The sequence below is a fragment of the Buteo buteo genome, chromosome 3 (genome assembly GCF_964188355.1).
Source record: "Buteo buteo chromosome 3, bButBut1.hap1.1, whole genome shotgun sequence".
In the NCBI taxonomy this organism is placed as follows: Eukaryota; Metazoa; Chordata; class Aves; order Accipitriformes; family Accipitridae; genus Buteo; species Buteo buteo.
Window position 1 is genome coordinate 11,554,258 of NC_134173.1, and position 20,687 is coordinate 11,574,944.

The 20,687-nt window shown below is 39.3% G+C and overlaps 1 protein-coding gene across 2 annotated transcripts in view; it reads left to right on the forward strand.

Annotated features, from left to right (window-relative positions):
- MBP (myelin basic protein) overlaps nucleotides 1-20,687 on the forward strand; it is a 124,327-nt gene that overhangs the window by 55,802 nt on the left and 47,838 nt on the right. For both annotated transcript variants that reach the window (XM_075022857.1, XM_075022856.1), the window contains exon 3: nucleotides 6,521-6,611. In XM_075022857.1, coding sequence (XP_074878958.1) covers nucleotides 6,521-6,611 — 91 coding nt within the window. The remainder of the gene's footprint in view (nucleotides 1-6,520; nucleotides 6,612-20,687) is intronic.

Sequence of the window (20,687 nt, forward strand, 5' to 3'; positions counted from 1 at the left end):
ACTGAATGCATTTCTTCAAAGACCTGGATAATGTGTTTGAGGCATTTCAAACCTTTTTCAAAGGGCCTTTGTCTGCCTTGGGGGTTAGTGATGGGATCCTTTTGTTTGAAACTTCTTTTGAAATTCTCCGTCGGTGACATTAGCAGCAGTAGCACTATACTGTTGAAGCTGAGAGGAACAGAAAACTGTCCCTGGAAAACTCTAGCCCTCTCTCTTTCCATCACTCTGTAATTTTTTTCATTCTTTTACTTTAAATAAGATTTTTGACACATGCACAGGAACATAAGAATAATTACTCTATATAGAAGTTACTGAGTAGAGGATATTTTGAGTATTGCATTTTAGAAAATGAATATAAAAAATCTGTAGAAGTGAAAATAAAACTGAGAATGAGGTGTACCAGAAAACTGGAGATAATGATTGTGATTAGCTTGCTCTTTTAAAAAGTTATTTTATTTATCTGAAAATTAGTGGGAAAATTTGAATCCTTTGAAATGACTGGTGGGGACTGAAAACGGAACTGATGTGGGAGTTCCTGGAACATTTTCAAGAGCTTGAAGCTGTAGAGATAACAAGAGCCCAGCTTCAATCTGGCGTTACCCTATTCTGAATGATGGCAGTAGTCTTGCTCAGGGAGTATGAATTAGCTGGTATGGCATTGTTAAAATTCACCATTCATGTTCTGTGCAAGAAGCCTGGAGCTTGCTAGTATGTGAATGAGTTTCTAAATTGGTGGAAAGGGGGTTGGAAAATCTCCACAGTTAAGAAGAATTAATGAATGAGTTCAGGAAGATGTTTGAACATACTTGTTAATGCAGGTCCAAGAGATTTCTGCCTACCTGGAGAGGGCCAACTGCCATTCCATGAATTCTTGCTGCTAATAAGGGTTGTCCACAGCATCTCATGTGCTTGATTGTGCTAAGCTGTGCTTGTAAAATTCCTCCCAACGGATGGGGGCTAAAAACTTTGAGACTGATGGAGGTCTCTGAGAAGAAAATAACCAGGAACTTCTCCAGCTTTCATGAAAGCAACATTGTTAGTACTTAATCTGGGGATGCAGAATACAAAAGTGACAATTATCACTGTTAAGAATTACTTGCATCCTGTCCTGTCGATTGATTGCAGCAGTATTTGGTATTTAGAGAAATGTTCGTGCATTTGGCAGACTTACTGATACATGGCTCAGTCATGTTACTGTGACATTTTTGAAGGAGCACGTATCTGTGATTTAAAGATTCTTCTTATTTTTTTTCCCCGTGGAACTCTGTGGAAGATGAGTTAGCTCTGAACAGAGGCAATGTATATAATGTTCTAAAGATATACTATAACCTAACATCATACATACATTTTATGAATATTAAATGAAAGGTGGCCTTGCATGGTAGAATTTAGGTGAATATCACTGCAGAAGTGGAAGATCAGGAATGTTTTGCAGAGTTCTTCAGCCAAGTCTGCAGTTGCATGATCTTCTGCTATGGATACAGTTTAGATTATCAAGATTGTTATTGCCTGCAACAATTTACCCTTTTTCTGTTATTCCAGAATGGAGGTTTATTGCCGGTCAAATCTGGCTTTATCCACTAGAAACTCTCATCTGTCTTTTGAGGTGGTGTCTGTTGTTTATCTTAATTTCGTAAATGTAGCATAGAGGAAGAATCAAGTGTTTCACTATGCCCCCAGTTCCGCTAGGTGTGTGGACTTAAGTGCAGGGAAGGTAGCATGCTATGGACAGGAATGAATGAATGAGAGTGAGAGAAGGAACTGGAGAAATGGCGATGCTGCCAAAGGAGCAGTTGTTGCACTCTCAGTCTGTATTGTCTTGCTGCAGTTAGAACTTTTGATGTCAATGCAGCACATTTCTGAAAGTAAAGGAAATTTCAGTCTGTTTTCATTTGTGCCATTGGGATGGAGCTAAACATACTAGCTAAGTACATAATAAGAAAACAGTTTGTAAAAGGCAGGAATGAGAGCACAGATTATGAATCTCTGCTTCACATTGGTTTTCTTTAATTCTCTTTTAGATGTAACACTTCTTGAATAATTGTTTGGTTTCTAATGAGAAGTTTTAATTCTTCTGTGTCTTTTTGAATTTGCAAAATGAAGTAATTGAGTAATAGTTTTATGGTTAAAGGAAAAAAAAAAAAAAGCCCTTCCTAACTAGTATGCAAAAACGGCAAGGTAGTTAAAAAGCTGGCTTGAATACTCCAGAGTACAACTTTCCATTTCCAAGTCCTATATTTTCTTGAGGACATAGCTGCTTCAGTAAATGTAATATGCTTCACTGCACTTTTTAACCTGGCCTGCTGCTGTAGTGCCTGCAGAACACAGCTCATTGTAACTCAGCGTTTCTTAATGTTTCCCATTTAGGTAAAGATCATCTAAATAGGCACTGATAGTAGCAAAATACAAATAGCCTTGCTTCTTGCACTAATGGGTGTATATATAGCCAAAATGTGATTATTTTTTTTAATATTGCTGTTCATTTGTTGCAAATATTTTGATAGCTACCCATTATTTGTATATTTACCTATCAAAGTTTTAAAATGTTGTGTAATACGGAGACTATGTTGTTCACTTGGTGGATAATAGGAAAACAGGTGAACTGAGTCACAAGGCATTGGTGAGCAGCTGCAATGGGAAGGTGGGCCAAAAGTGTCTTGTAAAACTCTGGCAGATAATAATGCAATTTCTAATTTTTGTCAGGGCTGAGTCAAGAGCAGCTGTATATGTACATGTTCACATATATACAGTTGCAACATATATGCACATCTTATTTTGTAACTGCTTTATGAAATGATAGAAGTATTTCTAGTCTGTGACCAGCTGTTATGATGCAGTAGATGCTGGCTTGCTACTTAGGTATTTTATGGTATTTTGGAACACGAGCGGCCAGATTCATGTAAGAAATGCAACTCCAGTGTGCTTTGATAGTGATGTTGGTGCTCTGTGGTTTCTCTCCCAGTGTCAGAACACCTGCAGAATGGGGCATGTCCTCCTCACTTTTTCTGAAGTACAGGTTGGAGGCCTTAGTTCAGAGAAGGGTCTAAGCACATTGAGAATGCCCATCTCATCTCAAGAAGCTTGACTTGAGTTCCAGTTTAATGCTAATTTTTGCAGTGGTCAAGGAGATGCTTTTTGGGGAGAGAGAGTTTTTGTGAATTTAGGCCTATGTAATATTTATTTCATGATAAAAACAGGTGTAATCTGTAGTTCTTGGGAACCAACACTGTAAAATAAACCTATTTTGCCTGTCACTTCTGAAATTGGATTGGGTGCTCAACCTGAAAGTAAGAGCTAGGTAGAATTACATTTACTATGTTACGTACAAAGGGTCTTTATTTTATAACCAACCACAAGCACTTTATAACTGTAGGTAAAGAATCCTCCTGGCACAGCTCAGGCAGTGTAAGGGAATGTGTTTTCACTTTTTCTGTTCATTGATTGGAAGGATAAAGACACTTAAGAATTTTTAGGACAGTGGAAAAAAGAATTAAGCAATTGGCTAAATCTTGTCTTTTAAGATGGTGTTTTTTAATACAACTTGTTTAGAGCATCTGGATCATCAGTTGTTCTTTTGCAGTGATTTTCCTTATATTGTTTTTGGTAATATGAATATTAGATATGCCAGTAATAATGTGTCATGTAAATTTTTTAGTGCAAATAATAAAGCAAAAGAAATCTTTTTAAAGTTTACGTTCTGTGTAAGAAGCCAGGCCAAGTGGATTTACATCCAACTGTGAGCTGTCATGTTTTAGGCTGATAAATCATACAACTTCCCTGTCAACATCTTGGAGCTGACGTCTGTCAACACCAACATTGTGGCTTATCCAGGGAGCAGACAGCACAGCTGCTGTGTAGTTCTTCCCAGTGATTTAACTCAAAACAAAATATCTCAGGGCTCAGTCTTTCTGATTTCCCTGAGAGTGCCAAACCCATGTTTTTAAAGTAAGGGATGTGCACATCTCCCTAGTAAGAACTTGGAGTGACAACTCGTTTCATAGACACCGCTGAGTATCTGTTGGTTAGTGTTTTGTTGCTACTGCTCTTGATGCCTTGCAGCAGATTGGGCTTCCAGCTGTTTCCCAAGAAGAACAGCAGTCCCTCTCCTTCTGCACCACCAGGTACATACCATACACTAAATACAATGGAATACATTTGAAAATGGAGCTAACAAGCACTATCTTTACAAAACCTAGAGCAATAGCTCTGATCAGGAGATAAGCTGCCCCTTCTTCTGAGAAAGCCCTGAACTTGGTTTGGTCATCTAATTGTACGAATTTTGTCTCATGTGTGATGGCAAAATTTTTAGTGGCTTTTTACTTTGGGATTGGCTCACTCTGCTGTAGCAGATGTCCTCTTCTGCTTTTTTCAGAGTTGAAGGCTGTTTTCCATCTCTTCCTACAAAGCAGATGTAGTTGAGTTACTGCTCACTATAGAGCAACTAAAATAAGATGGAGAACCCAACTTCAATATGCAGCTTACTGAATCAATGGCCTCTATATGCAAGTGATTCTGTAAACCAGTACAGATGCTGTGGACCTTGGTGTGTGTCCCTTGTGTGTGTGGACCGCACTTAATGCATTGCGAACTGGGTGGCTCCACAACTTACAAATGGTATCTGTTGGGACAGGGCTTAATTATTTGTGCTGATCACAAAGCTGTTCACCCAAAGCAAGCTGTCTCCCAGTATAGCCACTGCTGGTTTCTGACTGGGTCCCTCCATCTTCCTGAGGGACACTGGTTAACACAAACCGAGGTGAGCATCTGCTAAAACTGACTTGTCTCCTCAGCTTTGACATACACATAGCTGATGGGTTTTCTGCATGGGATGCTGAGGTTGATGCCTTGAGGGAGTGCAGAATCCTTTCTCTTCTGCAGGTGTTTCTTCCTCTGAAGCACAGTTTCTCCTTTCTTTCCTGTTCTCCCTGCTTTCTCTAATTCTTGTCTGCTGCTGTGTGACACCAGTAGGCTTCCTAGGTCTTTGTTTCATTTCTCCTGACAAAGCTTGCTGTCTTGCTTCAAAGTCTCTTAAGTTTACATGCCCTAAGTTTCTACTCCTGTGTTCTGTAGCGAGATTGATGGACTTAATCTACCTGTCGTCTTATATATTCTGTGTGGTTATTAATAAGGGCAAATAAGAGACCACTTAGAGTTTAGACATGTTCTGTTTCTGAAGGTAGAACCGGTAATTTTCATGGACAGATTGTATAGCAGCATTTTCAAAATGTAAGTCAGACTTTATAGATTGTACAAAGGTAGTTTCTCCAAAACATCACACAAAGTCTTCTGAATGAGCATGTGCTTGAATAGAGCAATATCTGTCCTTTAAAAAGCATAGGCATACTATATTTCTTTTTTTTTCCCTTCTTCGACTCTTAGTCAAGTCTTTCCAGTGATATTTAATATTGCATCAGTCACTTCATACCCATTGCTCTACAGATGACTGCATGTGCAGTTTACTGTCTGCATCGCTGCAAGCTTGCGTATACATTTCCCTTGAGTACTGTTATAGTAGCTTGAACAGAATCCATTGTATAGTCACTTCCTAACTCAAATGAAATTCATTGTCTAGCATTAATATAAAGACTTGCAAAAGTCTTAGGCTACAAGGTGTGTGTGTGTGTTTGTGTGTGTGAGGAGTCTGAAGGGGCACCCATCGGCTCACTGGAGCCGCCCACTGCAAAGGGACTCTGATCCTAGCAGTTAAAGGCTCAGGTGGTGTGTGTGCGGCTCCTTGGATGGTGTGTGACTGCTCGGGCAGCAGCCTCTCCCTTAACAGTACCAAAGTAGAACATTTTGGAAATGTGAGTTATTTTTTCATTAGTAGCACTACAAATATTTAAAACTCAGGGTTTTACAAGTTATGTTTTCTTCAGTCTTTTCTAGCTACGGAATGAAATGTTTTGATTTTGAACAATTTAAGTGCTGAAGCTGTTGACTTATCTCTGGGCCCAGTCTAATACCAGGTAGCTAATTGGCAGATTTGTTTCAGAAATAGATAGGTACTTGTGCTTTGAACAGTTAAGTACATGAGTTGGTTAAAGACTTGAAGATGGCTGTTCCTAAGCTCTCTCTAGCTCACTTACCTTTGCTCTGTAAAGAGAAATATTTCTGCACTATCTTCTGATCTCTTGGTTCACTAAGTCAACAATGGAAGATGTCAATAGAAAGAAAATGAACTATGAGGAGGAAAGGTGGAAACTTACAAGGCTGTCATGGTTTTTAAGATCTCTTATTTAGATGTCTTCTCTAGCCCTCCATCTTATGTCCTCTAGTCAGATTAAAACAGACTCAAAAAAAAAAAAAAAAAGTGTTTTCTGAGAGTATTTTCCCTCAATATGTTGCAAAACGACATATGTGTGTGTGTATATATATATATATTAAAGATACCAAACCCCTCTGTGTTAATGATTCCATATTCATTAAGAGTGTAATGTGTGTGTAATTAAGAAGTTTGAGGAATGTTTCTGGTTGATAACTATAAAAGAAGACCTAATCTGAAGAAATGTTTGTTTTACAGAATGCTGAAACCAAGGTGGAGGAAGCAGCTAAAGAGAGTCCGAAAGCAGCCAGACTAACACAGCAGTCTTCAGAGGATAATGAAGTATTTGGTGAGTTACTCAAACAACTGGACAATGTTATTTGATCTGTTACTTCAGAAAAGAGAATTCCCACAAAGTCCTTGTGATCTACTTAATGTTGGTGTATAGCATTTGAGTGCGAGTCGTACAGTTCCACAGAGACCTGGAAAGGTGGAGGAAAGGACCAAGAAGAAAACAGAGGGATCAAAGGTCTAAAAGAAATCATCTCTGAAGAAAGATTTGCAGTTGGTTACCACAGAGAAGAAAGATTGAATCCAAGTCTTCAACAAAATTAAAAAAGTGTGCAGTAAGAGGGAAAATAAACATTTCTCTATCTATGATGGGTAGGGCAAGCAGTGAATTCTTTAAATTGCAGAAATAAAGATTCGATTAAATGTTGGGAGGGGGAATCCTAAAATGAATACTAAAATACTGGGACGCATCATCTGGAGAGTGTGGAGATTCATCATTGTGGGCCTTTAAAAAACAGTTTAGACAAGTAACTGTCTAAACTGATGTAACGTAGTTCATCTTGTGGCAGAAGGATAGACTAGATGACCTTTGAGGATACTTGGGAGGCCTGGATCTTAGATGAGCTCCTCTTCATAGTTTTCTGTGAATCCCCCCCTGCTTCCCTTATAGATTTTGCTGGTAGTTTTATTATTTGATCTGAAAGCTGCATTTGGCCTTTTCTTCTGCATTAAGATTTGGAAAAGAGCCAGGGAAGCCTTACTATTCCAACTTCACATTGATTTTATGCTAGTAGAACTCCAATAAAAAAGCAGTAGTCTAACATTAATGCAGGAGAGCTGAAGGCAAGGCTGAAAGTTTATCAGTTGGTGTAATATTTAGCTCCATTATGTTCTGGAGTGGATACTCAAGATCTGCAGAAGTCATGTCGATTTTGTTAAGGCTGACTAGCTTGAAAACTTTTGGATTAGTCAAATATTTTTAAACACAGTAAGGAATTTTTTTCTTTCAAGGTACAAAAGAAATGGAGCATGAATAATTAAATCTTTCTTACTATATATGGAAACAATGCTTGTGACCATTTAAACAGCTTGTGTTTAAAATCAGCTTTCCTCAGTGAGATAATGTAGTGTGATTGGCATGTGAGCCTGAATTCCTGGTATGAATGTTTCCAACACTGATCATATAATGCCAGTGTCTGAAGAATCCACAAGTGGATTTAAGAACTAGGTTTCAACTTTATTAATTCAGTGGTGAGGCTATTACCTCATTCCCTCTACATCTGCTCCACCAGTTATTTGCAGTAGATCCAGTGTTACTGGTTATAGAGCCCCCTGGCACTGTGTAATGTGCATCTCAAACTGTGTCCTTCCTTTCTCAATTCAGATCTCGGGTTTTCTTTCTGTGAGAAGTACGGAGACAGCAAAGCAAGGAGACCTCCATCTGCCTCTTTCTATGAGCAAAATCTCGGGCTTCTAAACCTCTCTATTCTGTTCACAAGCCCCATGTACCAGTGAACTAAACCAGTAGTTAGTCAAGCCTGTGGTCCATATGAGGACTGTGAACTTAAAAATGGGAATTAAAACCCATGAATTTCACTGTTGGTAGGCTTAAACTCACCACCCAGTGATCCATACCCTCACAACAAATTCACTAATTTAAGAAGGTCAGCATGTAGTGTACTGCATGTTTTTTAAAGGTAATGATTTACTAACAAATTGCTAAATACTTCCATGTTCCAAATCTGTGAACTTAACTGCTTATCTAAGATAAGCCAATGATCGATCATTGATAACTTGGCAGCACAAGGAGGAAAATTTCTTTCCAACTCTGAAACCAGACTATAGTGTCTTGTATCAACCCTTTTACCACTTTACAAATGAAAGTCTGGTTTGTTTGTTGTTTTTAAGATTAGATCAAAATGGGGGGAAAAAAAAAAAAGAAAAGAGGAATTATGGTGCAAGTGGAGTCTGTAATCTTCTTCTTCACCCTGGTCAAGTATGGAAATCAAAGTGGACTGAAGGTTCAAATGAAACCACCTGAGTGTGAGACTCCCTGAGAGTCAGGGAGAAAATTTTGGCAGATACAAGTTTTACGTCTCTGAGAATGACACTGTTGTATATACCTGCCTTTCCCTGCAGTTCTGGGCAATTTCTTAAGATGTTCAAATCCATCTCATAGGGGATAAATGATAAGCTTGAAACAGTTTTCCCTAGGTGAGTTATTTGTTGTCCTGTGACTTAAATGATTAGATTACAGACCCTGCTCAGTTATTCTCCCTCTGGCTTGATCTATTTCAAGCTATCCCTCATTTCTTTCTTCTTTCTTTTTCCCCAGTGATGCTAATTATAACGAGCATCAAGTATGCACCAGGAGTTGTTTAATTTATAGCTTCAGCTTTGACTAGAATCCCTCTTCTGAAGAATTTTAAATAGCCTCCAGTCTCTTTGAGCGGGTGCAGCGCAGCGTTCCCTTTTCGCATAGATCACTGTCTTCTGTGCTTTACTTATTTTTCACAAAGATTCACTTTCCCCAGCTTTCTCTGGACAATGCCACCCCCTACAGAAGGGTTAGCACAGGCAGCGGAGAAGTCAGTTCCTGCCTGGGGGCAGCCGCTGAGCCCCCTTCAGAGAGGGGGGCAGCACCCCTTGACTGCTGCCTGCCTTTTCTGCCTCGGTGGGTGGGTGGGTGGGTGTGTGTGCAGCGGGTGCTCGGAGGGGTCGGGTCCCCCTGAAAGCACTGGGCTGTCCCTCTTTGCTGAGCCGCCCGGTGGCAGCAATCACCAGTCCCTGGCAGCCATCAGAGTGCCTGGACTGCCAGGTCAAAGGCTCTGTAGAGACAGAAAGTGTGTTTTAGGCAGAAATCTCTTGCTTTGCTCTTGTCTCCCCGCTCTCCAAGGTTAGCATTGTCTTGGCCCAGGAGACAATATGATTTTTCAGGAAAAGGGAATTTTTTTGTACTGTGGACAGCACAGGATAGATGCAATTGCTAGAGATCGTTATATGGAAGATATCCGAGGGAGCTGTGCTGTTTGAATACAGCAATATTTCTTTTGGAAGTACTAGCTTCCAGAGTAAGTGTGGTTTCTGCAGTCCCTATCAGTTGGGTACAGTTTTGGAGGCAAACACTTTATTATTGATTGAAAATGTTGTGCTGCTAAAGAAACAAGTGTGGATATCTCTTCCAAGTCTGCTAGACCCAACAGCATTCTTTGTAGATACAAGCAAGGATTGATCCACTGCTGGGGAGGGCCACTTGTGAGTGAACATGAATGTCTTAGTTTTCTTCTTTTTCTTCTTCATATGAGTTGGATTTGGGAATTGCCATTCTGGAGGGGTTTTTTGCATTTCTCTTTAATACTTATTTTTATACTGCTGTATAGCTGAAATGTCTTTACCAACGGTGAAGCTGCATTGTACCAGCTGCTTTATGAAGCAAGTCAGGTATGTCTTGTGTTTCAGAGAGCTAATTCTCAAAGACGGTGAACTTTTTAAAGAGGATAGGTGGAGAAATGGAGCAGAAGGCTAAGAATATGGGAGAGAAAAGAAATCTAGTCTGTACAGTAATGGTATTTGTAACTATGAAATTCTGAATTAACAAGAGTTAGTTTTGTTTGTCCTTTGAAAGGATTTTCTTGTGACACCCAACAGAGTTCTGTTGTGTGATATATACTGAATATGCATCTGTGATGTGGAACTAGAATGTCTTGCTTGCTACAAACTTCTGTTGAACTTGCACGTAGTCAACATGGTCTCTGTTGCAACCAGTATGTAGTCAGAAAAGGATCGTGAATGACATCTCAGTCCAAGTGTGAGAAAAAAATTGCTGGGTAGAGTGCTGTGCATTTACAGAAGTGGATTAGGAGGTGACTGCTAGCCTCCAGAGATTATTTTCAGAAGTTTATTAGATCCATTCCTATTCTACAACTGTGAGGCAACAGCAGGGGGGCAAACTGCCTGTCCTTCTCACTGCTGGGAGGACTGGACCTTCCTTTGGTGCAATCCCGTATTGCATTAACTTGGAAAAGGACAAACGCAGATTTTTATTGATACTTTTTTTTCCCCATAGGATTGAACTAGCATAAAATTACAAGTAAGGAAAAATTCTCTGTAGGAGAACTGTAGTATGTTGATGGCATATTCCCCTTTCTGATAGCAATGAAAAGTCAAAGTGTACTAACTTTCCAAGATACAGTAAGTCTTGACCTTCTCACACTGTAAAGTTTTCATTTCTGTCTAGTAGATCAGGTCTAAAATTATATCTGTTGATGTGGCCATGGTTCTTCGTGGCTTAGTGCTTTCCAGTGATCTGTGCTGCGTGACTAGAGTTGTACTGTGGGGTGTTGGGTTTTTTGTTGTTATTGTTTGGGTTTGGTGGGGTTTTGTGTATGTGTTTTTCTTATAAAAAAGGCAAAACAAACTCTTCTTTTTCCTCTAAAAGAAGACATCAGAATTGCAGAGCTTTTTTTTTTCTTTCACTTAGGCAAGAGGTAAGCTCTGTTCCGAGTGTGGCAAAGTAACACTGAACGCAGCACCATCCGTCATTCTGCCATTTCTAGTTGCAGTACTGGGTACATCCTGAGGTATCTTTTTGTATGCAGAGCTCAGGTATGTAGCTAGAAACCGTACATTCAGCACAATTCCACAGCAACCCTGCCTGACCCTGATTCCTTGCTTATGCTGAAGCCTGCTGCTGTGTCCTACACAGAATGTCCTGTGGATAGTTGTATAACCTCACACAGGTTGAAGAACTTCTGTCTCCGTGAGATTTCCACCTGTAATTGTTTGACAGATGTAGTCATGCTCACCGCTGGGCTCTCTTAATGTGGTAGGACAAGGGCAGCTGCAGTTGCTGCAGTCCTACTGCATCCAGACCTAGGAATTTCTGTATGCTGTGTGCCGCATACCAGATTTGGGGTTTTTTTTTGTTCGGTTAGGGATTTAATGATAGTATATAAAGCCCATTCGCCCAAAATAATAGGCAGTGTCCATCCCTTACAAATTAACAAGTAGTTGTACAGAATATACTTAGAGAATGTATATGATTGTATGTTAGATCTGTATGGATTTCACTCTTTTCTTGTATCCATTTTTGCTGTTTGATTCTTGTTTAAAAAAGGGAGGGTGCAGAATGCAAAATGAGGAGCTGGAAATCATTTAGCAGCTCCTGGCTGCACAGTGCCTTTATCAGGAGGTGATGCGGTCCTGTCAGGAGCTTGCTAAAAGCTGAGGGTTATTGTAGTTCAGTGACCTTCTTACTGGGAAGCTTCTCTCTTTGTAAACACAATCTATTGTGGGACACAAGCTATGACTTTAATGCAAGATAATGGCAAGCTTACATGAAAAAATCAATCTGGTGAGACAGCAAATTGTCCTAAAATAGGTGTTATTACCATGGTGCAGTTATTCCCTCTTGCTTGAGAGGTAAATGGGGGAATTTAGTCTCCTGTAGTTTTTCATTATAAGCTAAGTAATGATTCTGTTTTTCCAACTGTCCATATATTTCTACTTTTCTTCACCATCTCTTTCCTTTTCCCAGTTTCTTGCAAGGCTTGGCCTGTCTGCTTCCATCCAGAGACCACTGGCTTATCAAAATTACAACAGCAAGACTGGATTAACTTTCTGAGATTGAAAGAATAGATTTACATTTTAATAAAAAAAACCGCTTGGCTTGACATTTTTTGTGCAGTTGTTGGATCTCACAGTTACTGCTCACAGCTTTCTCTTTTTGCTATGTTTTTTATGCCCACCTAAAGCTTTTTTTTTTTGCCTCCCCCCTTCCGCCCCCCACCAGGAAAGTGTTGAAACTCTGTCCTTGCAAGATCTTATGTATCATAAAATGCTTTTTGCAAACTATGTGTAGTTTATGTAAGGACAGGAGAAGCTGAAGACTAGAGAACTGCTGTGGTGGAAAGAAACCTGCAGGATTTCAGAGGCAGCAGTTGGCCAGCTGGTGGGATTTTTTGTTATTTTAAGGTTTGAAGCTTTTTCTAAAGTATAGATATTTGCATTTTTTATGTTAATTCTGTGGTTGTTTCGGTTATGGCTTATTTTTATGGGTTTTCTTTTTTAATAATAGCATTCAAACATGTTTTTTTCTGGCAGCCATCTGATGCTTTAAATAGTAACAGTAGTTCTTGAACATATAACTAGTTAATATGCCATTGTAATTAATTTACTGGTCTACAGTAGCATCTAAACCTGTAAGATTACTTTTAGCATGGCACTGATGTTTGCCACAAAATTAGTGCACAAGCACTTGAGGGCATTTCAACAAGTCTGATCTGGTATGATTTTTCTTTTTTTCTTGTCTCTATCACATGCAAGCTACATGCATAACAGACATTTGGATTTTTCTTCTTTTATGGGGACTGGAGTTGTTACTAGATTTGTTAGCATAGACATGGACCTGAGCCAGTGATCCCTGCTGCATTTTTAGCAGTGCAGGCCTGGTGGGCTGTGCTTGCTGTAATTAATCAGCACAATAATGGTATAATAAATGACTTGTTCATTATTTTAATGCTTGCTATACAGTGTAAAGTTGCTGCTGGGGTTTTTTCCCCTTGTTTATTCAGTAAGAGTGAGTCTGTATGGGAGATGGGGGAAGCACAATAGGCGTTTACCATCCTATTGTTATCCAGAGCACACATTGTAGCTGATTGTAAAAGTGAGGATGGCTAAGGGTGGTCTAATGTCACATGTTGCTGGGTGGTGATATGAGGCCTTTGGCTAATTAGCTAGCCATGAAAACAAGTTACTCCTTTGCCAGTATATTTTGTCCTCTTTGTCCTGTTAGCAGGCTGCAGCCCAAGGGAGTATTATGTTAGCACAGAAGAAAAAGTCCTTAGTGTTCTCCGTCACTGATCCTTATGTACCATCCAGTTTGGTTAAGGCAGGATTTTATCTGTAAATGAATTAAAAATGCTTCTGAAAGATCTGTTTTGGGGAAAGTAGCTGGGATGTTGCTGTTGTCCCATTTCCAGTTTTGGTGAGCCTGAATAAAGGCCTGTTTGAGTGAAATAAGAAGCAGAATAGTCCTTCGTGGGCCAGCCCCTCTTCTGTCATGTTAGCTGAAACAGATGTTGTCATTAAAATTTAATTACAATGTGACTCACTTTTTAATGTAATGGCTAGAAGAGAACCTGAATGAGCTTTTTTTACAATCTACTAGGAGAATATGGAAACACCAGCTGAGATTGATAATCCTTTTGTGTCTTAAAAACCATAAAATATGAAAGCCACCTACTTTGGCTTCCTGCATAGTAAGAGTTATGGAATTTCATTGGGTAATTCCTGGATCAAATCCATAATACCTGATTTGAGCCAGAATAATGTCCTATTGCAAGAATTGTATGAAAAAGATGGATTCTTCTCAGGCTTTCAGTGGTCAGTTATGCTGGTTAAAAAGAGGCACTTTGCTGATGGTCTAGCCCCCATAATTACCTCTGATTGTGTGACCTGGCTGCATTAGGCTGCCCATAGCACACGTCATGAGAGATCCTAACCCAGATTTTTTCTTATCTGAATGCAGAAGATAGAAACCAGAGGAAAAAAGGGGAGGTAAACATCTTGCCCTCATAAACACAGTAGGTCAGTATTAGGTTGGTGCTTCCTATCCAGTGTGCTGTCAATTGGGTGAAATTTCAATTAATTATCAGGATCAGATGGGCCTAAGAAATTCTGGCTTGGATTTCTTAGTGGTACTTCTCACTCATGCCCCTGTTTAAGTCTCATTCATTAGCAATATTGTAATTCGCTCTACTGACTCTGGCAAAACTATAAAGACAGTGAGTTGAGCTTAAAAATCAAAAATCCATTAACCTGTCCTTCCAGCATTAAAGGGGTGGGCTGGAGTGTGAAAAGAGCTGTGGATTTTCTTATGTTCAGGTTGTTGCCCAAAGACTGTGGAAGGGTGGCAAGAGAGGTGTTGTAGCTGCATCCCCTTGTCCAGCAGCAGGTCTTCTGTGAAAATATCAGACTTGGTATGTGATGGGTGTAGCTCTGGAAGGGAGAGCCAAGCAGCAAGAAAGGATTATGAAAATAGAGAATGACAGCATATTGTAAACACCCCAGACAAGCTGTTTTGGTGGTGACCCTGACAAAATATTTTGATTTCTACGATGAGTTAATCTAAATTGTGCTTCAGCCTAAGGTATGACATTTGCAACTGTGTCTGCAAGACTGAAAATGAATCTAATGGTGGTGGAGAGTGAAAGCAAGAAGGAATGCAGAGCTTTTGAATGAGCAAATGAAAATGTGCAGGACTTTGGCATCTGTTGGCTTCCCCCTGGTGCTCCCATCTCTGTACCCTGGAGCTCTGTAAAACTCCAGGGCTCCAGTACGATGGATGTCAAGCAGCAAATCCAGCCCATACTTGAAGCTGTGGCTTTCTGTTACACATTTGTTCAAGTGTGGTTGTGTGGTTTGGCTTAACGCCTTCAAATAGATAGCTTGGCAGCACTTGCGCAGTAGTTCAGTTTTATGGGCGTGACAGTATCCCTTTAAGTGCTGACAAGGAGGCACAGAGCAGAGATTCACATCTGAGGTATTTATTTTTGATGAGGAAAATAGAAGTGAAAAGGACTAGTATTTACTGGTGTGCACACACTGGTACTTGTACAGAAACATCCTGGTGGCGACAAGACTGCAGTCGCTTACAAGCCTTGCGAGGAGCAGGGAACAGCCATGATAATGCTGCTCTTTATTTTCAGTGCTGTTCAGGCAGGCTCCCTCTCTAGAGCCTTCCCTATGCTTCCCTTCCCTGTTGCCAATGAAAAGCTTGGCTTTCTCTAGGCCTTTTAATATTCCCACTTAATTAGAAGGAACCGTTTTTCTACCGGATGCAAAGTATCTCCATCAAAACAGGAACTTTAAATTAGTCTGAGTGATTTCTAGTAGCTGTCATCCATTGTGGTTTTTGGTTTGTTTTTTTTTCTTTTTTGATCCTTCTTGCTATAGCATCTTAAAATTTCTGCTGTGTATGATACTAACCATGGAAAGCTAACAGTGTACCTGATAGTGCTGACAAGCAGGATTGCAGCAGCAATCAGCATTTTAAAGACTAAACGCCATTGTTAAATAAACGCATGTATGGATGCTTTTGCAAAAATACTTCTAAATCTCTGTTTATCTCAAGTGACTTCAGTAGATCTGGCTACAGATAAAAGAAATTCACAAGAGTTCTCATTTCTGTTCTGAAAGATCTGTAATAGGATTTTGTTTTTAACCTTTGCTTGTGGAAAAGTGATTGAATATGCTCTTGAAACAAAAGTGATAGGTTTTGGACATCTAACTGAGCCATTACACAACGTTACCATAAATAGACTTGGTTTCACCGAACTCAGTGGAGACAGAATGAAAATATTGATGCTTCTAAAATAGATACCTAACATTTGACAAACTATTCCTTCCTTGAAATAAGTGGGCTTCCTTGAATGTTTATCAGGATGTGGTGACTCTATTTGCCTTGATTTATCTATGCAGGACCTCCTGCTTTTTCAGCACAGCAACTCTACTGATTTCAACAGAGCTCTGCAGTGGTTATGCCTGAGTTCCTACCAAGGAAGATGCTGATCTTGGGTCAGTGGTGCATGAAGTTCTCGGCTTGATTAACAGGCTTCAGGAAGCCATCTTTCACATCAGGCATCCTGCATGCCGCTGAGGCAGCTTCAGGCAGGAAGACATTTCCATTTTCTTGTCTGCAGATATCTTGCAACCCAAAGTCAAATGGGAGAAGTAGACAATTTTATTCTTGAACTGAAGGGCCAAGTTTTAAACTCGGTTCTGACATTTATTGTCATGAGTGGACTGAATTCTTTGCAAAGCCTTTTTGGGTGGGATTAGTTCTAGAGATACGTTTTTTGCCTCCTTCTGCTTCACCTATTCATCAGGTCTAAAATGTTCCAGTATCTAATTTTGTAAGGTAAGGTTATGGTATGAGGAGGATTTTGCCACATTAGTAGTATTACTCTTACCTTTTACTTTCTTTCAGGCTGTTCTTGTTTTCTGTCGTGTTCAATCTTGTATGTAAACTGGCCATCCTTAAAATGACCACAAGACCCTCTTGTTTAGTCTCCAGATTTTATTGCTGTTACCACATTTCTTCTGCATTTGTCAGCACAGGAAATCTATTACAAAATGGGATGAAATGGAAAACGTAAGATGTGTGGATACCAATTATACAGCAAGCCTAATTTCAGTTTGAATCCCCTATTCAGCATTAAATATAAAATCTGAAAGTTACTTCTCTTTATTTGCCAAAATTTCTTGAAATAATTTTACTGCTTTTTTTCAAAATACATAATTCTTATAGAAGATCTGAAAGCAAATTTATTTCAAGATCCGTGCTGAAGTAAAACCCTCAGCCAAAAACTGTCAAGACCCCTGAAAAATAAAAGCTTCCCTCTTCTTTTCCCACCAAATTACTTTGCCCTTGCTGTGAGGGATCAGTGGCTGGCCAACATAATTGTGAACTGCACAGTCCACAAAGGTACAATGATAAATGAAACTAAACAGAGGAACTTCCCTAGATTTCAGCAGAACTAGGAATATGCTTTATCACATTGAAATACTATCCAGATTTTGACATAGATATTTTGATGGATCTGGGCTTAAAGTGAAAATCAGAAGACTGGGCAAAATAACTGTTTTCCCCTTCTCCTTATGTGACAAATCCCCCTGGGCTCCAGCAGAGAGGTGTTACCTCTGTTTCCATAAGCCAGCAAGAATAAATCTGGCTTCTATTTCAAAATCAGTGCTCACCTGGTTGTAGTAATTTGTATTTAGTGGCCTGTTTTCAGGATGTGGATTGGAGCAATCAGTGGGATTGAACCTGATTAACAGGATTTTCTGAAAGTGAGAAGCCCAGGTGGTGGGACTTTTAAATGCATGCATGTTTGGGATTTTTCTTTTCCCTTTTTAACTGCTCTAATTATTTTCATGGTGCACATGTTTTTTTTCCTCTATTACTAAAGTACCATAATGCAAATGCAGACTCATTTCTAGCATTATTTCAGTAGTTATTCATACTGCAGAAGCACCTGGTCGAGGACTAGGACCTTGCTAAGCCTATTGATCTATAAACATAATGGGAAGTGTGCAAGAAAGTTGCTCTGCACCTCTTACAGCTGATTCCTGTTTCTCAGAGTAAGTACTTCCTCTGCTGGTCAACCTACTTTTGCACCAAGCAGTTTGTTGCTTACTGCAGTACAATAATCAAATTGCTCTGGTTTTTGCAGATGAACTGCAGTTTCATGATAAAGCCTGTTCTACTTGGGAAAACTCAGTAGCAGAATCACAACAGCACATTTACTCTATTTAGGTGTGTGCTTCATTAGCACCCTCTCTACATGTCATTTCTGCTCTGGACAGAGTTACAGCTGCAATGTCATACTTGTACCAACGCAACACTGCTAGTGACTGCTCCCTGAAAGCAAACGTTTCAATTATTTCTCTTTCCAGCCCTTCCCGTCAGCAGTCTTTCTATATTGACTTGTAATTTTTCTTTCAATTCTAAATAATTATAAGGGGTGAAAAATGTCTTTCTAGTTTCTGAGTTACACTTTTCTCACCAATGTTTTTTTTGTTTAACTTACATGCTGATTACAAATATCTCCTGCAGTGAAAATATGAGGTCTTTTCTAGTGTATTTTCTTAGTTATCGTGTAAAAGGCCCCTTTTTGGCTCTACCTAAAGTTAAGGTACCTATTACGGGATTTCTGAGTCTAAATGTTCTTGCAAGTTATTTTCAAGATTCCAAAAGAAAATAACAAAGCATGTGGAGCTGCCCCTCAAGGAAGCAGAAGTGAATGCCTTTAAATGAGCATGTTACTCAAAATCACACACTGCTTTGACTAGTGATCGTGACTTTTGACCTCTTTGTAATAAATCACTACTGACATCTAGAAATATCTAACTTTTCTAGTCAGCTCCCTGTGTTTTTCAGAGTGTCATAATCATGTTCTTTATCAGGAATGATGTGTGGGAAAAGCCTGAATATAAGCTAGTTAGACATAGGGAGCTATTTAAAATTAGGGCATTTTCTCCACCATCTATATTAGTCTGCTTATGTTGACGTAGTTGTGATGCAGCACTGCAACATAAAGATTTGTATTTTAAGCACCAGGTTCATAATTCAAATATTCTGATTTAAAAAAAATATAACCCCTTTAACAGATTTCTTTTAATTGAGAAAGTATAGAAATATTTGATCCTTATGATGGTTTTATTTAGGTGTTTTATTTGCTTTTCTAAATTAGAGAATAAAAAGGGGGTTGATTTGGAGGTTCTCAGTGCGAATGTTGGAAAAGTGTAATTTTTTTTGACCTATAATGTTGAAAGAAAAAATATCTGTGCATAATAACGACATTTTCATCCAAGTGAAATATCTTAACGTTTCTTGGTTGTAGAACTTCTAATGAGGTCACTTCTTTCTGAAAATTGCAGTTTATTTGCATGAAGTATAGGTTTTTAGAATCCTTCAGACCTCCTTAAATTGTCATAGTTACAATAGTGCATTTATTTTAAGGATATTATTTATACACAAAAATAAGGAATCATGCTAGTAAGCTGTGTTTTCCACAGAGAGGGGGAAAAAAAAAAGTATAAATCAGATTAGGGGGCGGAATTTGATAAGGCATATTTATGTCCTTTCGTGCGCTGTAGATGTATCTATTTAATTCCTAGTGGGGTTAGGCTGGTTTGCGTGTTAATTCAGAGAACAGCAATGTGCACACAGTGGAGACGCATAGGCAATTTCCACGTCTCTCTCAAGCGTAAACTGGGAAGTGCATCAGTCTTCTGTAGATTTTTAGCACGTAGTACTGATCCGAGTTCTTGCCTATGTGCTACTTGTGCTAAAGTAGCATGAATCAGGTGGTTTGGGTTTTTTTTTTATTAATATATGCATGGGTAAGAGGCTGGGCATTTCATTTTTGGGATTACTGGTAAACACCTTAATGTTTTCAACAAAATGATTCAAGAGTCATTAACGTGCATCACAAGACTATCTTAGTGACTTGAATGGAATATTGTAAAACAGGTTTTAAGAGGTCAGAAATAAAAACTCATACATATTCTTAGGAGGTGGTAGGACAGGACAACATGGAGTAACCTTGTTCTTTGCTAATTACATTATGTCTGTGTGCAACTTTTTAGCCTAGCGTTTGGGTTTTGAGTGTAGGGGGTTTCCTTGTGTTTTGGAGTGGTGGGTTTGGTTTTTTTTGGTCTTGTGGTAGTATCTGATTGTACTAAGAGCCTCAGATCAAATGCACTTACAGGTTTCTGCCTGTGGCTTTGGGGAGAGCCAGATGCATCTGGGATTAGAAACACATCTGTATCTATTTTGTCATTCTTAAAACTGCTTCACCATTCAATACACAAGCTCTCAAGCTTGAAATCCTTAAGTAAAGGTTTACTTGTATACTTATACCTTCTAAACTAGCCCAGTGGTCAGCAAATTCAGCTGTCATCCAAAAATGCAGAAGAGAAATTCCAGGTCTGTGAAAATCCTTCACTAAATGTGTCCTACCAACAGTTCTACCTCAGCCTTTATATGTGATAGCCAACATATCTCAGATGATCTCAACTCTCAGGGGAACATAAGAATAGAGGCATTCTCTGCATGCACGAGTGGTTAGAATAACACTGTGCTTAGTGATCAAATGAACAATCCCTTTGAGCTTTCGAGATAGTACCCCCTCTCACAGGGCATCGGAAAGCATTTCTTTAACAATTATGCAACAACAAAGCACAATAGGATCACTGGTTGCCATGATTTCTTTCGGAGGAGAAAAGTCAGAGTTTGTATGTTACCTTGTTGTTACGATCTCAAATTAAACCAGTTTGGCAGTCAAGGAATGCAACCTAATCTGTTGCAAAACCCCTGGTATTAGTGGAATAGGTTGCTGCATAAATAAGTGTTCAAGACTTTTTGCGTATTAACACATAGATTTTTGCAAAGATGTCACCTGCCTGGTGCTTGGGTTTGTTTTTTTTCCCAATCCCTTTTCTGGCCTGCCTGCTTTGCATTAATCAGTTTAAAAATCCTCCTGGTGTAAACAGAACCTGTACTGCTGACTGTACTTTTCTTATGTTGTGGGTCATTTCTCTAACCTAGTGTTCTTCCTATTTACTGTGA